The sequence below is a fragment of the Macaca nemestrina genome, chromosome 6 (genome assembly GCF_043159975.1).
Source record: "Macaca nemestrina isolate mMacNem1 chromosome 6, mMacNem.hap1, whole genome shotgun sequence".
Lineage (NCBI taxonomy): Eukaryota > Metazoa > Chordata > Mammalia > Primates > Cercopithecidae > Macaca > Macaca nemestrina.
Genome location: NC_092130.1, coordinates 36,995,678 through 37,019,007, shown reverse-complemented (window position 1 = coordinate 37,019,007; position 23,330 = coordinate 36,995,678). Strand labels below are relative to the sequence as shown.

The 23,330-nt window shown below is 40.1% G+C and overlaps 1 protein-coding gene across 6 annotated transcripts in view; it reads right to left on the bottom strand.

The window, feature by feature from the left end:
* The window catches only part of LOC105466957 (nuclear receptor subfamily 3 group C member 1), a 454,549-nt gene that overhangs the window by 116,694 nt on the left and 314,525 nt on the right, over window positions 1-23,330 (bottom strand). The window contains exons 1-2 of one of the 6 annotated variants that reach the window (XM_011716169.3): window positions 8,256-8,394; window positions 3,532-4,728 (exon numbers count right to left, since the gene is read on the bottom strand). In XM_011716169.3, the coding sequence (XP_011714471.1) occupies window positions 3,532-4,715 (1,184 nt within the window). In that variant the 5' untranslated portion in view covers window positions 4,716-4,728; window positions 8,256-8,394. Of the gene's footprint in view, window positions 1-3,531; window positions 4,729-6,479; window positions 6,612-7,089; window positions 7,559-7,865; window positions 7,945-8,255; window positions 8,395-23,330 lie in introns of those variants that run through there. The other 5 variants (XM_011716172.3, XM_071098267.1, XM_011716173.3 and 2 more) reach the window with 5 other exon arrangements.

Here is a 23,330-nt window from a genome sequence, read left to right as displayed (position 1 = left end):
AATCTGACCACATGCTAGTCACATATTTCTGTATTAGTCATTCCACACTAAAATGACACACCTGAATACACAGTGTGTTTTAAAAGCTTTTCTTTTACTAATCATATAGTCATAACAAGTTATAGATTTAAAAAATAAGATTCTCATCATAAAGCTAAAAATAAATATTTAAAAGGAAATCTCCTTTAACATTCAGAAATCACTTTAGATAAATGAATACCAGAAATATTAAGCTTAAAAAACACTGAAACACCCACTGCCAGAATCTTTAGAAGGAAAAGAAAAAGAAAAAAGGTAGGAAGTAAAGAAAGTATCCATGGGGGAGGGGGTAAATCATACTCAAAACAAATCTCTTCTCTTTATATTTCCTCTTTTTCTGAGAAAGCATTCAACATGATGTTAGCAGAATTTGCTTCACTTATTCTGTACCTGTATAGGTCTTCAATTTCATTACTTTTATGAAATTAGATACAGATGTGACTGAGACATTAAAATCTACATAAATTTTAGTAGTTTCATTAAGTGCCAATCATCAGAGCCCTAGACTCTGCCGAAGACTGAATTTACAAGTTCATCCAACATCATTCATTCTCTCCAATAATCCCTCCGTTCAGGATACGAACAATTTTTTAACACTAAAATTTCAACATAATCCCAATAAAAACTCTAATACCACCTAAAACCATTTCTTTTCTCTACCTCTGCCATTAATGCTTAAATGAAACAAGGCTGAAAATCAAATAATGCAGAAATGTGCCTTCGTCAGTAAGTTTATGCTAAACGTACTGAATTTCAGTATTTTTAAAAGCATATTAAGTTAGAATGGCTAGTTTGTTTTACTTAAAGAATAGATTTTGAGAATCAATAAGGTTTCTCTTGTTTTACTATAAATGAACTTAAAAAGAAAATGCTTTACTAAACTCAATCATAATATTCATAATTTTACAATTTTATGTGATAATTCAATGTTGTGGTGGAAGGAAGGAATTGCCTCTTCCCACCCCCAGAGAATAAAGTGAGGATTTTTTTTTTTTTGAAGCATTCTGATAAAAAAAATTTTAGGTGGCATTTTAAAAAATCAAATTGCAATTTATAATTTTTTTTTAATTTAAAAGGAATTCAAGTTATTAGTGGCATTTAATATTTTTCTATGTAAAGTCAGAAGGTCAGTATTCAATCAAGTTGTGGTCTCAACGTGTTGATTATCTGCTGACCACTCAGGGCCACTGGTCATAGCAAATGTTTGGCTAGAGTCATGTAACATATAGAGAAGAGAAAGCAACTAATTTTAGCTATATCAGGGCTGTTGTTTGGAAACAATAGACTAATTCAATGATGGTTTAAAAGAAACACTGTTTCAATTTATTTGGATGAAGCTTTGTTTTGGGTAATCATAGTTCCCAGTGCTAAGTTAATGCCGTAAGGTACAAAATCTTCAAATATTAACAAAATACCCTGTATAAAGTATTATACCTTCTTATTAGGACACAGACTACTGATTATATTTCCCAATCACAGACTGGCATAAAAATAATCATTTCTTTCGATATTAAAGAACTTCTAAAGAGCAGCATCATCATTGCCTTGCCTACTACCTCCATAAGGTTATGGGGCCCAAATTAAAAATACATGAAGATGCTTTATGTCATAAAGTACTATAAAAGTTAAAGCATTAAAATCACCTTCAGTGATTTAAGAGTAACTATGTTCACCTACTTATACTCTATATCCCAGATTTTATAGGGTTTAAAAGTTCATAGCAAATGGAAAGTAAGTTTTGTCCCATGCCTTTTCTTTATAGTAAGGAAAATGAAAACCATGCATGATGATTATCAGGACAAAATCCATTACTAATCCCCAAGAGTTTCCTAAGATGTTTTATTTTTCTTTGTATAATTACGTTTTATAAGTCAATTTAAGAGTTTCCTACAGATAGCTTAGTCAAATCAACCATACTTAACTCTTTTAAGAAAACCAAGTATGTGAATTCTATTGCCAAAAATTTGCAGTTGAAAATTTTAAAACACAGCTTGTCTTTTAGCATTTAAAACACAACAGCTTATGCAGTAAGAAACATCTTAAATCTCCTTACTAAAAACATTTTAAACCTTCAACTCAGGTTGAAGTAGTGTTCTTCTAAATAAAAGATAATTATTTAAACAATAGATTAGGAAGTAGTTCGCATTAACCGTAAGAACCAAGGGTTTTTTGTTTTTGTTTTTTTGTGTTTTGTTTTGTTTTTTTTTTTTTTTTGACAACTAAGCCTTTTAGAAGAACAGAACATACCCTAAATCTAAGCCTAAATTATTTCCCTAACAAGAACTTCCTACGGGAAGAGGAAAGAGAGAGACATCCTCAGGGTTAGGGATAGCTTTCATAGAAAAGGTATTTTCAAACATCTGAATAACAAGTTAATGGGAATGATGAATATCATTAACATTTCAGAAAAAACTTCAATGGTTACATACAAATAAATCATTCTGTCTACTATGTCTTCTTTTTAAAAAAAACCTGCTGATTAATCAATCTTGGGTCACTACAATCCACATTTTTATATTTTCCGTCACACCTAAAATGGATATAAAACCTAGCATTTATCTGAATTGGGAATGAGGTTACAGGGTAGAGAAATTAACCTCTACCAACACATATGTCTACATTTAGAACTTTTTTCTGATAATTCCATTTTCTGACCTTTTTGGGTCAGACAGAGTATCAGTATGCTTATAAGTGAGTATTAAAAAAAAAAGAGAAAAATCAAATGATAGCTGAAAATTGAAGCTTAACAATTTTGGCCATCAGTTATCTACTTGAGAACAGGAACATTTGAAAGTAAAATTTTGTTTTGCACCATGTTGGCACCAATTCCTCTATTAAAGAGATTGATCGGCAGACATAACTTGTCTACTTTAGGGCAAGAACCCTGTGAGCAAGACCTGTGTCTAATACTATGGTCTGGTACACTCTTCACTGCATTGCTTTAGCAATTTCAAAACTCAAATCCTTTAACAGAAGATTCAGTTTGAAGAACAGGGTACTTCTACTACTTGTTGGTACTTCTGCTTTTAACCCGTTAATCTCAAGCTAACACTTAACAAATTTACAAATAAGGCAGCACAACTTTTGACTATGTAAGTAAGGGTATCATTTATTGTAATATAAGAACATATTCTAAAACAGCTGAATGAACATGCACAACAAAATATGGTATTGAGACATTATACTCTCCTGAATGTATATAATTTTTCCTTATCTGTTAATGAGCAATATTATTTTTAAAATGTTAAATAAAATCCTCACCATTGGCCAATGGGATACTGAATACCACTATTTAAGGAAAAAAACTGAAATGGTGACGTACAGATGTTACTTAGGTTGTCTACCCTTTCTACTTTCAAAAGGCCACTTGAGCTTATTCATATAAAAAAGCACATGAATCTTCAGAGAACACATACAAACCAATGAAGATTTACATCTATTAATCTATCTTAAATGTACCATTCGTAAGAAACAGAAAAACACTGATCTTACCTTGAATAGCCATTAGAAAAAACTGTTCGACCAGGGAAGTTCAGAGTCCCCAAGGAAGTCAAGTTGTCGTCTCCAGAACCTTGGCACCTATTCCAATTTTCAGAACCAACGGGAATTGGTGGAATGACATTAAAAATAGGCTTCTGATCCTGCTGTTGAGAAAGGGATGCTGTATTCATGTCATAGTGGTACATCTGTCCTCCAGAGGTACTCACACCATGAACAGAAATGGCAGACATTTTATTACCAATTATATTTGCTCCAGGAAAGCTTGCCTGACAGTAAACTGTGCCCAATTTCTCTTGCTTAATTACCCCAGGGGTGCAGAGTTCGATGAAATCTTCTTTTTCTGTTTTCACTTGGGGCAGTGTTGCATTATTGGGGCTTGACAAAACCAGATCTCCATTATCCTTAATTTTGGGTTTAGTGTCCGGTAAAATGAGAGGCTTACAGTCCTCATTCGAATTTCCTTCCAAAAGGAATGAATCGTCTTCTCCCGCCAGAGGAGAAAGCAAACAGTTTTCATCTATCAACAGGTCTGATCTCCAAGGACTCTCATTCGTCTCTTTACCTGGGGACCCAGAAGAAAACTCCAAATCCTGCAAAATGTCAAAGGTGCTTTGGTCTGCGGTATACAATTTCACATTGCCGCCGTTGGTGCCAGTATGGCCCTTCAAATTTTGCTGTTCTGAAGATCCATCAGAGTGAGTTTTTGGAAACTCCTTCTTTGTGGGGGCAGCAGACACAGCAGTGGATGCTGAACTCTTGGGGTTCTCTGGAACACTGGTCGACCTATTGAGGTTTGCAATGCTTTCTTCCAAAAGCTTTAAGTCTGTTTCCCCCGAGGAAAGGCTGATTTGGCCCTGCTGTGGGAATCCCAGGTCATTTCCCATCACTTTTGTTTCTGTCTCTCCCATATACAGTCCCATTGAGAGTGAAACTGCTTTGGAGAGATCTGGCTGCTGCGCATTGCTTACTGAGCCTTTTGGAAAATCAACCAAAAGTCTTCGCTGCTTGGAGTCTGACTGAGAAGCGACAGCCAGTGAGGGTGAAGATGCAGAAACCTTCACAGTAGCTCCTCCCCTTAGGGTTTTATAGAAGTCCATCACATTTCCCCTCTCCTGAGCAAGCACACTGCTGGGGTTTTCTTCTCTACTGGGAGTTAATGATTCTTTGGAGTCCATCAGTGAATATCAACTACAAAACAAAAAACAAAAACGGGGGAAAACATCATAAATTCTAAAGTCACATTATCTCCCTGATCTGATTAGTAAGAGACAGCTTGTTAAATGAACCTTTTAGTTAACTCCGAATCAAATTCTTTGTTACCAAAAGAGTAATTTCTATCTTTCAGAATAAAAAGCCATGTCTCCTGCTCCCATTCAGCGTGCCACATTTAAAAGTACAATGCAGTCCATTTGCACAGCTGAGGGCAAAATTGTATCGAACTAAGCTTGGCTATTCATCCTGCCACTCACTGAACGTGTAGCTTTGTTAATCACAAACATTATAATTCATTACATCTGATTATTCTAAAGGTTCAAGTTGATGTCAAAGTATTTAATTTCAAAAAAAGGAAGTGTGATCATTAAAATTCCTACCTCTTTTCAATCAAGGCTGTTTGCTTTTCTGAGAATCAATACATATAACATTTGATAAATACTGTGCTAGAATTCCTCAATCCCTAATTACTTCCAAATTTCCCTCCTACCAGCTACTCACACATCCAAACCTTTAAGTACAACCAACTGGTGAACCATGCACATTTTCTTTGAAAAATAAACGATGCTGATCTGCTTATCTTCCGACAGGCTGGGAAAAGGCTTTTTAACCCATACTTCTGACTGGATGTGCCTACCTCCAAATTTTGGATATATGAAATAAGATACACATTATATAGGTCAACTAAAATTTAGATTTTAAAGAGCAGAAGACAATGTGTAGTAGCTTCTCACTACATTGTTAGCTTAAATAACTTAAATATAGCTGACCCTTATCATAACTCACAAAACCATGTAGATCAAGCTACACTTGTTTACATTGCTTGAGATCCTCAATATGAAATGCTATTACATCTCCAAGTTCTTTCCTTTCCAAACAAATATCGAAGTACCGAAAAATGGAAAAACACAGAATCGTAAAATCACATTCATATAAATTCAGGTACAACGGTATCCAGTAAAATGTTCAAAATAATTTTCTCTGCCTTCACCTATCAAACCTTCACCTATCCCAATTCTCAGCCTATTCTCAAGAGAATAAGACTGTTAGGCTATCGTTAATCAGGGTGTTTTAAGAGATGGACTAAGACTGAGAAGCACATTTGGGACAGTATAGTCAAATCCTGCCCAATAAAAGGAAACTTTTCCTATACGATGACGTTAGGCAACATAAATGTCACTGGCCCTCACTGAAAAGTGAATATGAAGGTAAAGAGAGGGGTGTGGACTTGCCACTACAAATCTTGAGGGTAAACTGCTTATCTCCCCACCCTCTGCCCTGTTTATCTGAGGTGATAACGATCTCTAAACACGAGGTATCAAATGGAGCCCAATGAATTTCCATACCGTTTTCTGACAGCTGCCTTCAAACCCGAAACCAAAACAATACTTCCTAAAACGAAAACGCTCCCTCAAGCGACATTATCCCCCAGTTTAAGTTGCAAATAACCCAGCCACATTAATCGGCCCTAATGAACCATGCCAGAGGGTCTTAAGTGGTATTACAAGGTTGCAATTATCAAGTCTGCAACCCCAAACGTCACACTAGCACTTGTCGAAAATCGCAACACAAAACTATTACGGTTACAGGGAGTCTTTCTAAAAGGGGCCACTTAGAAACCTCAGGCGCGAATTGACAACAAACGCTAAAGAGCAAGCCCTTGCGGGGCGGGGGCGGGGGGTGGGGGAGAAAAAAAGTGCGAGGTTAAAAGAGAAATATGTCCAGACCTGTTGAGTTCTCTCTCCGACACGCCCACTTCCACCAGATAACGCTAGCCCCTGCCGGAGTCTCCAAGTAGCAAGCTGTCAGCCCCCCGCGTGTATACTCTCACGCGCCCTGCACGCCCTCCCCAAGCCAGGCGCGACGGGGCCTCCCCAGAGCCCGGGCTCGCGCTCGGGCGCGCCGGGGTGGAGTGCAAATATTCGAGCGAGTAGAATTCAGACGCGGCTTAGCGTTCACCACGAAAACGGGTGTTGGGCGGCCCCTTGGAGGGAAAGGGGACATTCGGGGGGAGAAAAGAGGCCAGTGTTCCCGTCGGGGAATAAGAGGCTCGAAACCCCCGGCAGTTCGACAAGGCTCCGCTCGCCGTCCGAGCTCAGGTTCCTCCCCCTCTGCCCGGCCAGGGGACGCCGGCGGAGGGAGAGGAAGAAGCCAGCGCTGTCACCCGCGCACTGCCCTTTCGTCACCGTCGCCCGGCCCTCGCCAGCCCCCCACCCCCACTCCCCGAGGCTAATAAAAGTTTGTAGGCTCCCGCGGCGGCCCCCGAGTCGTCTCCGGTCCCACCGGCACCTCGTCGGAGTGAGCGCGCCCCGGCCCCCTCCCCGCCTCGCTTCTTACCTCTGACAGAGGAGCCGCTCGCCCGCCACCGTCCGCAGCTCCTGCCGCAGCAGAGATAAACAACTTAGCGTGTGAACGCAGAAGGAGCAGGAGGGAAATATTTTTTTTTTTTCTAAAAAAAAGGAAGTAAACAGCCGCCCCTTTCTCCATGGGTGGGGGGAGAGCCCCTATTTAAGAAAGTCTCCCATCGCCCAGCTGACAAGACAGCCCTCCGCCCCGCGCCGGGCTCCGCGGGTCCGGGCTTCCGGGCGCGCGTGCCCCGTCCCGGCGCCCAGCTGCTTCGGCCGCTCCGGCTGCGGCGTCTCTTTCCACCCACTGAATCCGTCCCCGACGGGCCGGCGGTGACTCGGACTCCCGTCACAGACACGAGCTCGCAAAATGGAGGAGGCGGCGGCAGAGGGAAGGGAGCGCGGACACGCGAAGGGGCCGCCCGGCCTGGGCAAGCGAGCGGGACCGAGCGGGGAGCGGGTGGAGGCGGCGCCACGGCGCGCACACACTCGCACACACGCGCTCCCACTCCACCCCCGGCCGCTCCCCGCCCGAGGGGCCGCGCGGCGGCCGCGGGGAACGATGCAACCTGTTGGCGACGCTTGGCAACTGCAGGGGCGCCCGCGGTCCCTGCCCCCACGCCCTACGCGCGGGCCCCGCCACCCCGGCCCCGACGGCGCCTGCACGCCCGCGGCCCACGGCGTGGCAGCCCAGCCGGGCGCGCCGCGCTTCGTCCCCCGCCCCCAACTCCCCAGGAAAAAGACAGGGCGGCGGCGGCGGGGGCCGACCTGGTCTATCTGGGGCGGCGTTAGGAGGGCCACCGAGTTTCTCCAGTTTCTCTTCTCACTACCTCCTTCCCGCCCCCGCCCAGCTCCGCGGCTCCGGACCCACTCGGGAGCTCGCTCTGCCCCTCCGCGGCAAGTGCCGCCAGTGCCCCTGCGGGTGACAGCGGGCGGGCCAGAGGAGCCGGGGCGCCGCCCGCGGCAGCGCTGCGCGAGTGGCCCGCGCCGCCGCCCCCGGGCCGAGTTGCGTGAAGTGTGTCACTTCGGTAGGGACTACGGGGTTGCACGGAAACGGTGCCGCAGCGTCTCCGCCGCGCTCGGGGCCGGGCGGCCAGACACGCCCTCTGAGGAGGCTTCAGGGAGGGGACTGGAGAGCGGGGGTCGGTGCATACGTACTTTGGGCCCGGGGGGAGTCGCGTGCCGGCAGGTCCCCCACCACCGCATCGTCTGGGCGGCCGGGTCTTCAGCTGCCGCCGCCGCGCTCTCGCACTGGGAGAGAAGTTGCAAAGCAGAACCCACCCTCCCCCGCGCCCCGACCGTCCCCCACCCTCTTCCCCGAGTCTGCGAGGCGGCGGCAGCAGAAGGAGGCGCCGCCTGCCAAGTTCAACCCCCACCCCTCCCGCCCATTGCGCTCACACTCGAAGGAAGTTGCACGCCAAACGCAAAACCTCCAGCGAGCTGGATTTCTTTGCACTTTTATTATTATGATTAAAGAAAGCAGGGGGCGGCAGTCCTAAAAGCAAGTTGCAGGCGAAATAGTAAGTTGCTGGCGAAGTATGCGTCCCCTCCCCAAACTCCTGACCTCTCCTTCCACCCCGACCAGGGCCCGCGTCCAAGTTCCCGGTGCAGGCCCCACCCCCAAATTTTGACATTTGCTGCCCTCGACTCTATGCGTTGCTCACCCTATCACGTTCATGGGACCCCAGCCCCTACAAATAAAACAAAATACGGACAGCTTTAAAATGCCAGCGTTCAACTCCCTACAGCTGTTCCTGTTACGAGCTTTCCCCCTCAGTCCGAGGGGAAGGAAACACGTGGCCCGTCCTGAGAGAGGAGAGGGCCGTGGGGCGAGGGAAGCCCCCGCCCCAGCTCCCTTCCCTAGCTCGCCGCGTCGGGAAGGCTTGGGCGATGCCTGCACCGAGCCTCGTATCTTGTGCGGCAGATTATTTTTGTGACTCGGGGAAAGGTTGTGCTGTGTGGCTTTAGGGTTTGGGGAGGTAACTTTCGCGCCCCCACAGGTGACATCGCTTGCCAGCTCCTGACAGGGGCGGGGGCTGCCGCAGCTCCACCTAGTCCTGCTCGGGCGCTCGGCCACAGCCACTCTCTGTCCTCCCGCCGCGCTCAGACTGACGGCAGCCGCCTCTGTTCTGACATCTTGGAGACGATTGGGGAACCGCGTCCCGGAAGCCGCCCGCCGCCATCTTGGTAGGGTACAGTGACGTCAGCCCGACCCCGCGGCCACCATCTTGGCAAAGGTTCGCGATCGCGGGTAGCCTAAGCCGTTCTTCCTCGGTTCTGAAGGGTAAACGGTTCCCTGTGCGTTTTCTAGTGTGAAAGGAAAGAAATAGGCTTTCAGCAAGCCTCTTGTCCGGAGACGATCTACGGAGGCCGCCTCCAGAGGATTCTGGAACCGCCATCTTGGCAAAGGAAGAGATACTCGCCACCTCGGAAAAGAGGGAACCAACCTTATGCCAGCGTAGAACCCTCAGCCAGAAGAATTTTTATGAAGGGCGCTGAGCAACTCCATGTTAACAAAACCCCTTTCTGGACTCAGAAGGCAGACTCCGCTTCTCTTTCCCCTTGGCACAAGTCAACTAGAAGGAGGCCCTTGCTTAGGATGCTCTTCTGTGAGGCTCTGAGAGCGCTACTTGACCTAGTTACCCCTTTTTCCAGTTTCTGAGCCTCAAGCACTAGAATGAGATGTCTTTCTTTAATTTGGCCCCTAAACTACCAACAGTGTCATGGGAAACAAATCAAGACCCGACCCTACAATAATGTTTTACACGTTTTAAAAGTGAGTTAAATAGCCCGTGCTAATAATTATCCTTGTACATGTGCTTAAAATAACTAAGAATTCTATTTATATATACATATACGTATACATATGTATATACATATATATATATAATTAAGGGGAAAATACAGTTGTCTAATGGAACACATTTACCCATGCCATAAGCCTGTCTCACTGCTGAATCTCTGGTCTAAGAATCCACCTTGTCACTCATACATGCTCAAATCCTTAGTGGTAGGTACTCTGCTTAAATAATTTATGATTTCACAAGAGTTCCCAATTATTCTCCCTCCATTTTTTTTCTCTGCAGATCTTAACAGGGAAGAATACTCACATAGTTTTAAATATGCCATTGAAAACACTTTTAATTGAGCAAAAAAAAATAAACTTTTCCTAATTTCTCTCTTCAGTGATCTAAATGTGCCTGTTAATTTTTTAATTTGATAGCAAAAAAATTCTCATTCTTTAGTCTTCCGCATTCATTTGGAAGCATGCATAAACTGTAAGTTAACCCCTCTTTTTCAGAGTAATACAAATAGTTATGATTTGTGGCTAACATTTATTGATCCCCACTCTTCTGCTGCTCACTTTTGCTGACAACCATTGAACGAGATAGGTATTGTTATTCGATTTTTCAATATGAGGACAACAGGCTTACAGAGGTTGATGCTTGTCTAAGTTCACACGGCTTCTATGCATTAAGAGAGGAATTAGACAATATTAAAGTGGTTTTCCTCACTGAGCTCAATCATTAACATGGAGTAGTATATCAAATCTGTGATAGGCTTACAATAAGTGCTTATGGAATTTAATTCAAGAGATGAACTCCAGTGTACCAGAAAGGACATGAGATTTAGCATTATAATAATAACACGATTCTAACAAAAGTCAACATTTATTGCGCATCTGCTGTCTGACAGGCACTATTGAAAGTGTTTTACGCACAATATCCTAAGTCTTTAGGTATGGCATTTACTAATCTGTAACTCTGGGAACTTATAATTACTACAAGAAATAGGATGAATCCCTGTCTGAGTGGGAATGTATTTGATTGTCTTAGAAGCAGAGGTGGAAATGAAGGTGATATATTCAAACTCCATCAAGGCAAGGACCTGACCTGTCTTGTCATAGCTTTATGTCCCACTCCTGGAACAGAGCCCACTACATAGTAGGCACCCAGCAAATACATTACAGGGTTATAATCACATCGACTCAACTAGTTAGCTAGATGTAAAATCACTTTTACTGGGTTATTGTCGTGGCCAAATGGGTTACAAATAGTGTATGGATAATACTCAAGATCCTCATTTTTATTGTCTTGTGTTTAAACATCCGAGTGCTCACCCCATTTTTTAAAAAGTAAACCAGATCAGATTCGTGATTGTATTTTCTTATAGTATTCTGCATACTTTGTTAGCACATTACAATAATAGTTCATTATTTGTGCCTCCATTTGTTATTTCTCTGTGTCACCCACCAGAATAAAAGCTCTGCAAAGGAAGGGACTGTGTCTGTTTGTTCACCCCTTTATCACTAGTGCATAGTTGGTGCTCAGTGGGTGTTGGTTAAATGAATGAATACTATATGGTCTTAGAGAGTATGTCCTAAGGCCAACAAAACCTTAAGCCTGACTAATAACCAAACCACCTGATACATTGATCTCAGAAACTGACATATTACCCAATGAGTTCTCCCATTCTCTTCATGTTTTATCATCTCCATTCCCTCAAAAATAATCCAAGCTGTACTCTCAGATTACCCCTCCAAAACATCAACTAAATCATGCCGTGCTCCTTCTCAGGTATATACAATAACTCTTGATTCTAGTGCTACACAGATCCCAACTCCCGGTATGGTATTTAAGATCATCACCTTTACCTGCCCCTTTTGTAGAAAGTGAAGCCTTCTAGCGGATGTGATTGAACTGGAGTTTAATTTAAAAATTAAGGAAATAGTTTCAAGAAAGATAGCTTGCAAACTTTAAACTTTTGAAACCTAAAACCTATGATTGAACATTTATTTTCTAATCTTTTGATGAAGCTCTAAAGCTTTTATGAGCCCACTGACTGGAGTTCCATGTCTTCTTTAGTGTGTGTATAAACTATACCTGTAATGCACTGATGCAGCGTAGCAGTTAAAAGACAGACTATAAAGGCCAAATACAGTCTCCACCACTAAAAGGAATGTAACCTCGGGCAGGCTAACTCTCTGTGCTTTTTTCCATCATCTGTAAAATGAGGATAATAATAGTACTAATTTATAAAGATTAAACAAGTTTGATATATGTGAAGTGCTTAGACTAATTCCTGGGTCATAGGAAGTATTTACTCATCATTAGCAATTATTATTCATCTGTAGAATTACTATTTTCCCCATTTTTTAACAAAGTGGAGCAAGAAATTAAAGATACACATTCAGTATCTATGACCTGAAATGCTTAATACTGAAAGTGTTTTAGATTTTGGATTTTTTTTTTTTTCTGATTTTGGAATATTTGCATTATAATGAGAAATCTCAGTGGTGGGACCCACGTCTAAACAGGAAATTCATTTTTGTTTCATATACACCTTATAGCCTGAAGATAATTTTGTACAATATTTAAAATAATTTGGGGCATGAAGCAAAGTTTGTGGTAAGTACTTCCACGTGTGATTTTTCATTTGTGGTATCATAACAATGCTCAAAAAGTTTCGGATTTTGGAGCACTTCAAAATTCAGATTGTCAAGTTACGGATGTTCAACACGTACTTTTAGAATAATTTTAGTGCAGATTTCTAAATTTTTATGCTTCCTTGTTCCTGCCCCCACCCCAATCTTTTAAAATTGTCTTACATCCACCTTGCTTGACAGCAATTGTAAGTCAAGGAAGGCTTTATGGCATCTTTCCGTTTAGATTTTATAGAACAATTTTTTATACTCATATTTCATCATTTTACTTAATGTTTAATCAAATTAAGTAGGTACAGTAATAAGCAACAAATGGCATAAACATGTTTGGGAAGCAAAAGCACCAGGAACTGTTGGTAGCTCAACTGATGGGAGCAGAATCATGTGAAGTGCAGAAATGACCATGGTTCTGGTATTCAGTGCACCCTGCGCGTCAATCCGTTGTTTTCCAGGGAGACCGGAGAACTGGATCAGTTGAGATCAATGTATTGAGTAGTGTCTGTTACAAGATTCTGTTAAAGAAAGGACATAACACACCACATTCATTCCGTCTCCTGTTGTTTATCACATATATTTCCTCTTACATAAGCATACTTCCTTGTGACTTATTTTCCTATAGTCCGTGATTCTTTGTCATGGCTTCAGTTTCCATTTATTCTTTTTTTCTGTACTCTCCCACTTTAAATGTTTGATGTTAAATATAAATTGGAATCATGTATACATGTATTGTGTATATGTATTAATAATTTTGAACATGTTAATTTTAAGCCCAAACAGCTTTTATTGGTGGTTAGAACTTACTTTAAAAAATTATTCCTGCAGCTATCATAGCTATTATTTGTCTCTTTAAAATAATATCTTGACTTTGGAAAATATTTCTATTCCTATTTAACTTTATAAGGTAAGAGGTTCAAGGGAACCCAGCTGAGCTTTGAATGACCCATCTCTGTCTGCTTCAATATTTGTATTTTATGCCAGACATGCCTATTATAAACAATTCACACTAGTACAGCAAGTTCTTAATCATAATCAACTCCACTTTGGTATTCCTTTTTGTAATTAGAATTAACATTCCCGCCTGGACTGGGAAATGCTAAATTGTTACTAGCTTCCCTGCTGTTTTGATGTTTTCCATGATGCTTTCAATGATTTCATCATAACCAGCCTAAAATATCACAATTTGTGCTCATATGCATGAAATGCCCTATGGGTGTCCTGGTTGACTTTATTCTTTATGCTGGCAGAACTTAGTTTAAGCAATACCTGATTCAAGGATGAGGCAGACATCAGCAGATAAATGAGATAAACGTTGCCATAAGCAGGAACTCAATATTTTTAATGTTTGGAGGCACTAGAGCAAGCACACTGAATAATTGCAACAAGTATTACGTACTTTGTTTTTCATTTGTGGCATTTGTGGCTCCCCATATGTCATTAGCTTTCTTCCTTTTCTGATTTAATCTCCTTTTCTGTCCCATGTTCCTTTGGTAAAGAGTGTTTCAATCTGCCCCACTGCTATGTGGAATCTTTCAGCTCATTTGAGAACCTACATTTCCATTTTGGTTCTTATATCTTCTTATTTATTAGAGCACAAGGTTTTGGTTTTGTTTGTGTTTTGTTTTGTTTTGTTTTAAGCTAACTTAGAAATAGTGGGGTTAAGATGAAAACATTCTTGGTATAGGGATCCCTTAACAAGATAAGAAGATACTTCATATCCAACTCCAAAGTGCTACAAAGGATGTTTGTTACCATTGAAAAAAAATTGTTTTGAGGGAGTATTTGTTAATTAAATTTTCTCTATCCTCTTGTTGAATTTTCAATACAATACTTGGTTTTTAGACTCTATTCTGTCATTTACTTACTTGAATGAACCTGGGGTAGGCATTTAATTTTTCTCAGCCTCATTTTTCAATCTGTAAAGGAAGGATAATGATATCTACTCCACCTATCTCACAGGAAATAATGTAGGCCTCACATGGGATCATGTGTTCAAAAGTTTTTAAACACTAAGCTTTATTTGGAAAACTTAGAGGGGCTTATAGAATTTTTGCATTATCACTTCACCACAACAAAAATGAAAATTATCATTGCCTATTTTCACTTATTTCCCAGGTAATCAGTGCAATGGGCAGTCTGGAATTTTAGGCAGGGGAGTGATAATTCGGAAGTGCACCGGAACCAGTTGTACCAGCTTGCAAGCACTGTTAAATTTTCAGAGATTTTGTAAGTCGGTTGTTAATCACAGTCATTAAAAACCAAATTATTTATAAACTTACAATCAAATATTTTAACAACAAAAATAAATGCTGAAAACTTCACTGCCTAATTATTTTACTCCGTTTTACTATTATCTGTGCTCTTAAAGTTATTTATATCTGTTCCGTATAGGAACATACCGTACAATGGTATGATGCAGTGTATCCCTTCCTAATGCTGCATTCAGAAATGTTATTTTGGTAGTTTGAAATCAACCATGGTGGAGTACCTATACTATAGAAATTGGGAAACATGACAAACCAGAGCTTAATTTGTTGATTGTCTAGACTGACACAATAGAAGAACTTTTAATAATGAAGATTGAACTTAAAAGTGCCTTAGTTCTTGAACACAAAAACTTGAGGAAATATTTTTCCAGTACTTGAAAACTACTATCAGCAAAAGAAGTCGCTCCTGTCATTAATGAATGAGTTTAGTTCCAACATCCATTTTTGTTGCTTCACTTTTATCTCACTCATTAATGTAAAAATATCAACCAACATTCATGTTGGGACTTCGGTACCATGAATGACTTCTTTGCTGATTGAATATTAATCAGATATTTATTTGTGGTCTGATTTTGCCAAACATCATTGAATTTCAGCTGTAGGTTAGCTATGGACACAAGTATTCTGCCAAAATCACTGAAACGGTTTTGTGAAAATCATGTGGCCATATAGAATTCACTATTTAAAAGTGTTATATCTTTTCTTTTTGTAAATTATGTGATATATATATATGTAAAAATTATAATAAACACATAGATACTCTGTTCCCTCAGACAGCTGTTAAACATTTACTAACACACTAATGGACATAATCTAATTTACTATTTGAAAAGCTCATTCTGCTTGCGATATGGAGTATGAGTTGTAGGGGCTAAGGGAGAAAGCAGGGAGAGCAGTGAGGAGACACGCACATTGGTCCAAGGAAAGATGACAAAGTTTGTATTGGTTGCAATGGCGGGGAAGCTGGGGAGCTATGGTTGGACAGGAGAGGTATTTTGGAGGCCAAAGGTAAGCAAAGCAGTCATCCAGCAGCTCTATGGAAGAGATGGACTTAAGCAGGCTCAGTTGAGTGCATAGAAAGCTGCACCAGAGAAAAGGAGTCAGGGAGGGATGTAGTAGGAAGTAGGACATGTTGGCAGTTCTAGGATAGATAAAGGTAAATATCTTTATAGCAGATGGAGAAAGTTAGGCTGGATTGTTATTTAAATGTCGAATTGCCTCAAAGTGCAGGTGGGGAGAGGAAGCTGCAAATACCAATAACATGTTGCAGCTGGAACTCACATACTAAGCTACTCATCTAGGAATTTCATTGATTTTTGCCCACATGGAGGGGTTATTTGTTCATCTCCATGCCTTGAGCCTATTCCAATTTATAGTAGATTTTTTTCTCGCATTTGGCGATTTTAATTATAAAACTCTCACACTGAATCACCCTGTGTTACACATATATTGCTGCCCCCTTTCATGCTTCTCACTACTTCATTCCTGGTTTTTCTTTGCTATGCCATAAAGAAGGACCCTACAGAAAGCCACCCTATTGTCTTGCCTATTAGTTGTCAGCAAACTTCTGGCAACCACGGTTTTCCCACTTTCCCTGCTTCCTCCATTATAGCATACAATCTGTATTCCACATTACAGGTTTTTTGTTTGGGTTTAACATTTTTCAAGAGAAGTTATTACATTTTATGGAGCTTAAAAAATAGTAAATGTTTTGGAAAAGAAAGAATCATGTCTCCACATTCACCCACCCTTTCAACCCTAATGACCAGAAGAAGAATTCTCAGCTATGCAGCTTCCAATGACTAACACTTTGAGGATTCAGTTTGGAGATGTTGTTTACCTTGGTCTTCTGATAATTAGCTATTTTATGCATGGTTTCAATCAATCGGGGAATGTTTATTAATAGAAGAGACTTTCTTAATTAATATTCTCTCCTATTCATTCATTCCTTCAACAAAAGAGAATTCCTTCAACAAAATAGCAACTATTATATGTTAGGCCCCAGTATAAGGCTACAGGGATATAAAAATGATCAAATCTCTTCTCTGGAGGAAATGGAGATAGATACGATTACAAGTCATTATAGAACAATGCAGACTTACAGAAATGTGATAGATGCATAAGGCACTATATAAGCTTCAAGAAGTCATCTGGTGTTTAAGATCAGGGAAGTGGGTGTGGATATGGAGATGGTGTTGGGGAGGGTTTCCTAGAGGTGAGCAGGACTGACTTGAATTAGGAAGGGTTTCCTTCAAGTTATTTGTTTTTTTTTTTTCTCTTGGAGATAATACTTCTAATGGAAGCTTATAGTCAACATTCATTAGGTCATTTTTTGGTGCATTTATAAGAAACCCAACTCTTAAAACAAAAACAGAGTTTTTTGATTCACTGAAAAGTCCAGAGGAAGTTTAATTTCAGGCATGGCTGGATTCAGGGGCTCAAATGAAGTCAAAAGGGCTTAAATTTTATCCCTTAGCTTCATTTTCCTGTTTTGTTTTGTTTTGTTTTTCTGGAAAGGTTATCTCCACCTCTACCTGGTGGCCTGTGGCACCTGGACTTAAAACATCCTGCCACGTTAGTAACTTTAGTGGAAAGAGAGTTCTTTTCTTTCCCCATAATTTTAGTAGTTGTTCCTGGGAGGGGTTTCACTGGTCCAGTTGGTTCAAATGCTTATCCCTGGACCAATAACTGTGACCAAGGGATGTCAGGAATGTGTACTCTGATGGGCAAAGCCTAGCTCAGGTGACCACCACTGACACCTAAGAGTGAGGTACAAATGAAAGAGAGAGAAGAGGAGGTGCTTCTCCAAATAATTGGAGATTTTAAATTTAAATAGGAGAAAAGGAATTTCTGGGCATGCAGAAAAAAACCCAGATGTCCATGACAATAGCTCTTTATCAAAATATTAACAGTGACATAAACATCATAGTGCACATTTTAAGAGAATTAGACATGACTTAAAATGTTTGTCAGCAATGGAAAGAACCCTGAAAATTAAGTATAGTTGTTACAAGTTTTATTGGTTTCACTTCCTGCCTTTAATAGAATGTGGGTTTGTACTTTGAAATTTCAAATGTTACACAAATGAATTGACGATTGCTTTGCAGAAATAGTATCTCCACTTAATTGGGCCTTTTTTGGGTGATGAAGTGATGTTTACAACTTTTAAGCTAGTTTTATCGTCTTCCACTGAAGGAGTTTGTCTCACTTGACTATGATTCCAACAATATTATGGGTATAGGCGGCTGCAGTGAGCCTCTGTCTGCTTATTTTGCTCCTTCTATCTTGACAAACTGAATGTCACGCAAATGTCTCCAGCCTCTGCACTGGGCAGGCAGGAAGCCAGAACCAGTAATAGAAGCAGTAGGCACTCTGTGAATACTTGCTGATTAATTTTAGCTCCGTGGGCCTGATGGGTTTTCCATCCCTATAATTACCATCAGCAAATAGTTATTGAATGATGTCCAGCATATTTTTATTTCCCTTTCCTTGATCCTGATTTTCATTTTCTATTTTACCTCTCTGTGATTTTATCGCACATGTTTCTGTTCATCAGACCAACAGAGCCTCCTGTGATTAGTTTATAATTACTCAAGTTTATTTCTACCTATGAGATATCTTTATCTATCTGTCTAAATTTGTCTTTGTTATGACCCAGTTCAAGTTCTTTCTGGAATTAGGGAAAGGATGAAGTGTGAAAAAAAAAGGAATTAAATAGTTTGGTTATTGAATGGCTATTTTGTGCCTGATGCTATATTAGTACATTTCCACATTTGCTTTACAAGTTAGTCTTTTTAATTAGAAGTAATGCTTAACAAGCCTACAAGTACTGACTAGGCTCACTTTATAGAGAAAATGGAGAGCAGTGAAGGGTGAGGAGGTATGAGTTATGGATATGACAATTGGGGAAAGATCTTACAGAAGAGAGATTGGGGCCGTCCAAGAAAAATCGTTATCTTTGTGTAAATGGCATTACAAGGATGAAAAATAACTTTAGATATTACTTCTGTTAAAAAAAAACTTAAAAAGATGCTAGAAAATAACACATACTTATTGTAAAAATCCAAACATACAGAAGGTAGAAATGTATAAAGGTAAAAACTTCCTCACACAATCCCATTTTGCAGATTTAACTTTTTTTTTCTTTTTGTATTTTGATGGCAGCAAAGATGTAACTAATTTTGAGTTTTTACGTATATTCCAGATCCCCCACCCCATTTTTCCCCTCTTTAAAAACTTTTATTATGTGAAATAGAAAGTAGAATTGTGACTATCAGAGGCTGGGAAGGGCAGGGGGAAGGGGATGGGGAGAGATTAGTTAACAATTACAAAATTACAGCTAGATAAGAGGAATGAGTTCTGATGTTCTGCAGTACCTTAAGGTAAATGTGATTAACTATAATTTATTGTATATTTTCAAACGCTTTTTGTCTACGCATGGATACATGAATGCATATATGTTTTTTAAAAACAAAAATGAGATTTTACTACATGTTTTTTTCAACCTTTATTCATCAAATGTTATTGGACATCTTTTTATCTTTTCAATATTTTCAGGTAATAGTAGCATAGTATACCGTTGTTTTAACCTTTTCCTTATTGAAGTATATTTAAATTGTTTTCAATTTTTCACTATTGCAAGACATGCCACAATGAATATTCTTGCATCTAGATCTTTGCACTATTGTACAATTATTATAGAATTGAAATTTCTCAGGCAAATATGATTTGCAACAATTACCAAGCACCAAAAAGTGCCACATTATTGGGTGTATTTTAAAAATGCTTGTCCACTATCAGTTCATTTTCTACTTTCATCTTCCTTTAGACATTCTAGAAAAAATCAATTAGTGCAGGAGTCATGGATGGCTACTCAGGACAGGCTACAACCTGGAGACCCCTCATGTTTTGCTATTGATACAGTTTTGGTGAATCCATCCTTATGTTAAATGCATGAACAATTTAAGAGGATTGGTTTACATATGAACTGGGAAGGGATTATTTAGGGATACCATAATGCTTGATGACTGCCTCCGTCCTACCAGGGACCCTGATCTGCTGTGTTGTGGCCACATGGTAGATAGGTATTGTTTTGCTTGCCAAGCATCCACTCTCCACATATGATACTAGGAACTAACATTTCCTTTGGAAAACTATCCTTTCCCTAACTTTGGTCCATGCGCTTATGGTGGTATTAACCCATCTGTAACTCTGCATGAGCCAGGTCTGGTAATATCAGAGATGGGCACATGATGAGGACACATAAGCCTTAATTCTTGGCTTTCTGGGACTACTTGGAAACTTGCCTTGTTTCTGAACAGGAATAGCTAAGCTGATACGATGCAAGCTTGGAGCAGCTGTGGTCTACCACTTAGAAACTCCATTGAATTGAGGTTTTAAAAAAAAAAAAAGCAAAGAGATCTGGAAAAGTTTCCCAATTATATAATTTGAATGTCTCGATCCTGAGGTTAGGACTCCTCCTAGACTTGACTATTACACACTTCAATACATTATTCCCCCTCCTTCTCTTCCTCCTCCTTCCTCTTCAGCCAGCTGGAGTTAGCTAACACTTGCATCAGAAAGGATCCTGACCTCAGAAGTAAACGTCTAAAACATGGGGGTGTTGCTCCTTCTGGAAGAGAGCGGGAGGTTAAGGTTACCAGACCTGGAGGATGACCCCAAAAGAAAAGGGGAGCCCAAAAGAGAAGCCAGTTGAATGTCTAAAAATAAACTTTACCTGCTTCACAAGTTTGGCTCGAGTTTCCTTTTAATGATTAACTAGATGAGATGGTCAAACTCCTTCTTTATTTAAAATACACAAACATAAATAAGAATATCAATCTTCAGTTAATTCACCTATTCTGGTTACATCTGCCTCAGGTTTTCATTTTTTTTATTAATACATTCATTGCTTTTCTATTTTAGGCTGTGTTTAAAAAGAGAGAGAAAGAGAGAGAGAAAAACCTGGTAATCTTCTAAGAGAAATGTCTTATGTAGTTTTTCTTTAGGGCCTACTTTCCATATTGATCCAGCCTTTTGTTTTATCATTTTATTTATAGTAGACTTGGTAATATATTAACAGTACCTGTAAATATGATCTAGTGGAATTATGTATTAAAATATTTTAATATCTTCTTAGCGTTTGCCATCTTAAAACTGAAACTTGATAGCTGAAGAAAAAGCTCCATTAAGATGAAAAATCAATCCCTTAGTGGAATTAAATCCACAACGCTTATAAAACATTGCTTCTGTCTTATTTACATAAACTTTATACTTCTCTCTCTCATCAGTGGCAGGGGAATACGGAGTGGGATGTCATTAGTTGGATTCAATAGACATTTATTTACTTATTAATAGCTCCAGCTCAATCTGGAGCTTGAAATAGACTTGAGACTCTACCTCCTAGTAGACACATGTCTTTAGCAAGTTACTTAACTTTTCTGAATGTTAGTTTCCTTATCTGAAAAGTAAGGTTAATAATATTACCTGCCTCACGAGGTTCTTATACAGATTAAATAAGATACTCTCTGTAAAGCATTTAGCATGGTCTCTGACATTTAATTAATGCACGGTAAAGTAATTTTGTTATTATTACACTTTCAGAAAGTGAGATAGCCCTGTAGGCATACCCCAAGCAGAAAGGACACGCACACACACTATGCTAACTTCCTTCAAACTAAGCCCCTTTTCTCCTTACATCATGGATTGTGAAGTGAGCACCTGTCCAATAAAAGAAAGATTCTGTAAAATAAATCCAGGCACTGGCTGGAAATTTTCACTATATGATTTATCAGGACTCTCCCGGCTTTGAGGTCCTATAATTCTATAAACCACACAAGTTTACATATCACTGTGGGATTTGATCCTTATGAAACCCAAGAGAACCATAGATTTTCCACATCCAGCTGAGCATGCTCAAATACAGACAGACATTTAAAAGCACAGACATTGATCACGTGCTCTTTAACCAGCAAAATACTACAGCCAAAAGAAACAAAAGCACAGAGAAATGAAATGATTTGTTTGAAGTCTCATTGATTTGCCAAGAAACTAAACTGAACGTGCAAGCTTTCCTAATTCCTAGTTGGGTTCTCCACACACTAAACATAGTGATATATAATCCTCAGATGTCAATATTTACGTTTTATGAGTTTATTGCTTGTCATGTGTTAACTCATAAAGCCATTTATTTACTTGTATCAGTGCCATCAAAAACCCTTTAATTTCATGATCACAGTTAGTATAACATAGCAGACAAAGCACTGGGCTGGGCACGAGGGGCTGGGTTTTGGTTTTGGCTTTGTCCCCCTTCCTGCCCTCAACTGCATGATTTGGGTAAGTTACTTTTCCCCTTTTGGACTGTTTGCCTTTCTCTGCTTAGGTATCTGGACTTTCCCTTCCCTTCTTCCTCAACCCACACAGAAGTAATTGTGTCTTTCATTATCTCTAGCTGCAAAGTTTTTTTATTAGACAGCCCATATTTACTGGTCATCTGCTGAATGCCTCTGTGCAGGAAGCTGGAGATAGAGGTAAATAAGGTATGGTCCCTGCCCTCAGGGCTTTCCCAGTTAAGAGGGCACAGGGTGTGAAGGGAGCACAGGTCAGAAGGTGAAGGCAGGGGTGAGGGAAGGCTCCTGGAGGAGGCAGGATGAGACTTAAAGGGTGAACGGTTGGTGCTGGGTGGCAGGCAGGTAGATATAAGCTCCAGTGATGACAAAGATTATGCTGAAAGGAAGAATAGTGTTAACAGAACTAGCTTGGACGAGGGCAGAACTAGAAAGAATCCAGACTGATACTCCAAGTTGTGTGACCTTGACCTAGTTACCTCTGTTACCTCATCTACTAAGTAGGCATAATGATCGGGTTTCCTCTTAAGGCTGTTTTGACAATTCAATGAGATTACGTTTGCTAATTTTAGTGCAGTATTTGGCATTACTGTAGATCAAATATCCCTAATCCCAAATTCTGAAATCGGAAATGCTCCAAAATCCAAAACTTTTTGAGAGCTATCATGATGCTCAAAGGAAATGCTCATTGGAGCATTTCAGATTTTGGATTTTTGGATTACGGATGCTCTACCTGTATGTATTTCTGCAAATATTTCAAAATCTGAAAATATCTGAAATCTGAAACTCTTCCTGTCCAAAGCATTTCAGATAAGGGATATTCAATCTATATTACCAATTTATTTTCACCAACAACATGCTGTCATACCTGTTCTCTTGTCCCCTCTTTCTCTTCCAAGGACACAGGCATATTTATATCCTGCTATCAAATATATTTTGTTTATAAATGTTTTCAGTAACACACAAGTATTTGAAGTACTATGATAAAAGAAAAGTGGCATTCCATGCAATACCTTGGGAAGATCATAGACATGCTATTAATTATAATGGTCTTCCCTAGACCACTAGTTTTTAACTGGGTGATTTTGGCCTTAGGGAATATTTGGAAATTCCTGGAGACATTTTTGGTTGTCATAGATGGAAAGGGAGAATCTTATTGGCATCTAGTGGGTAGAGGCCA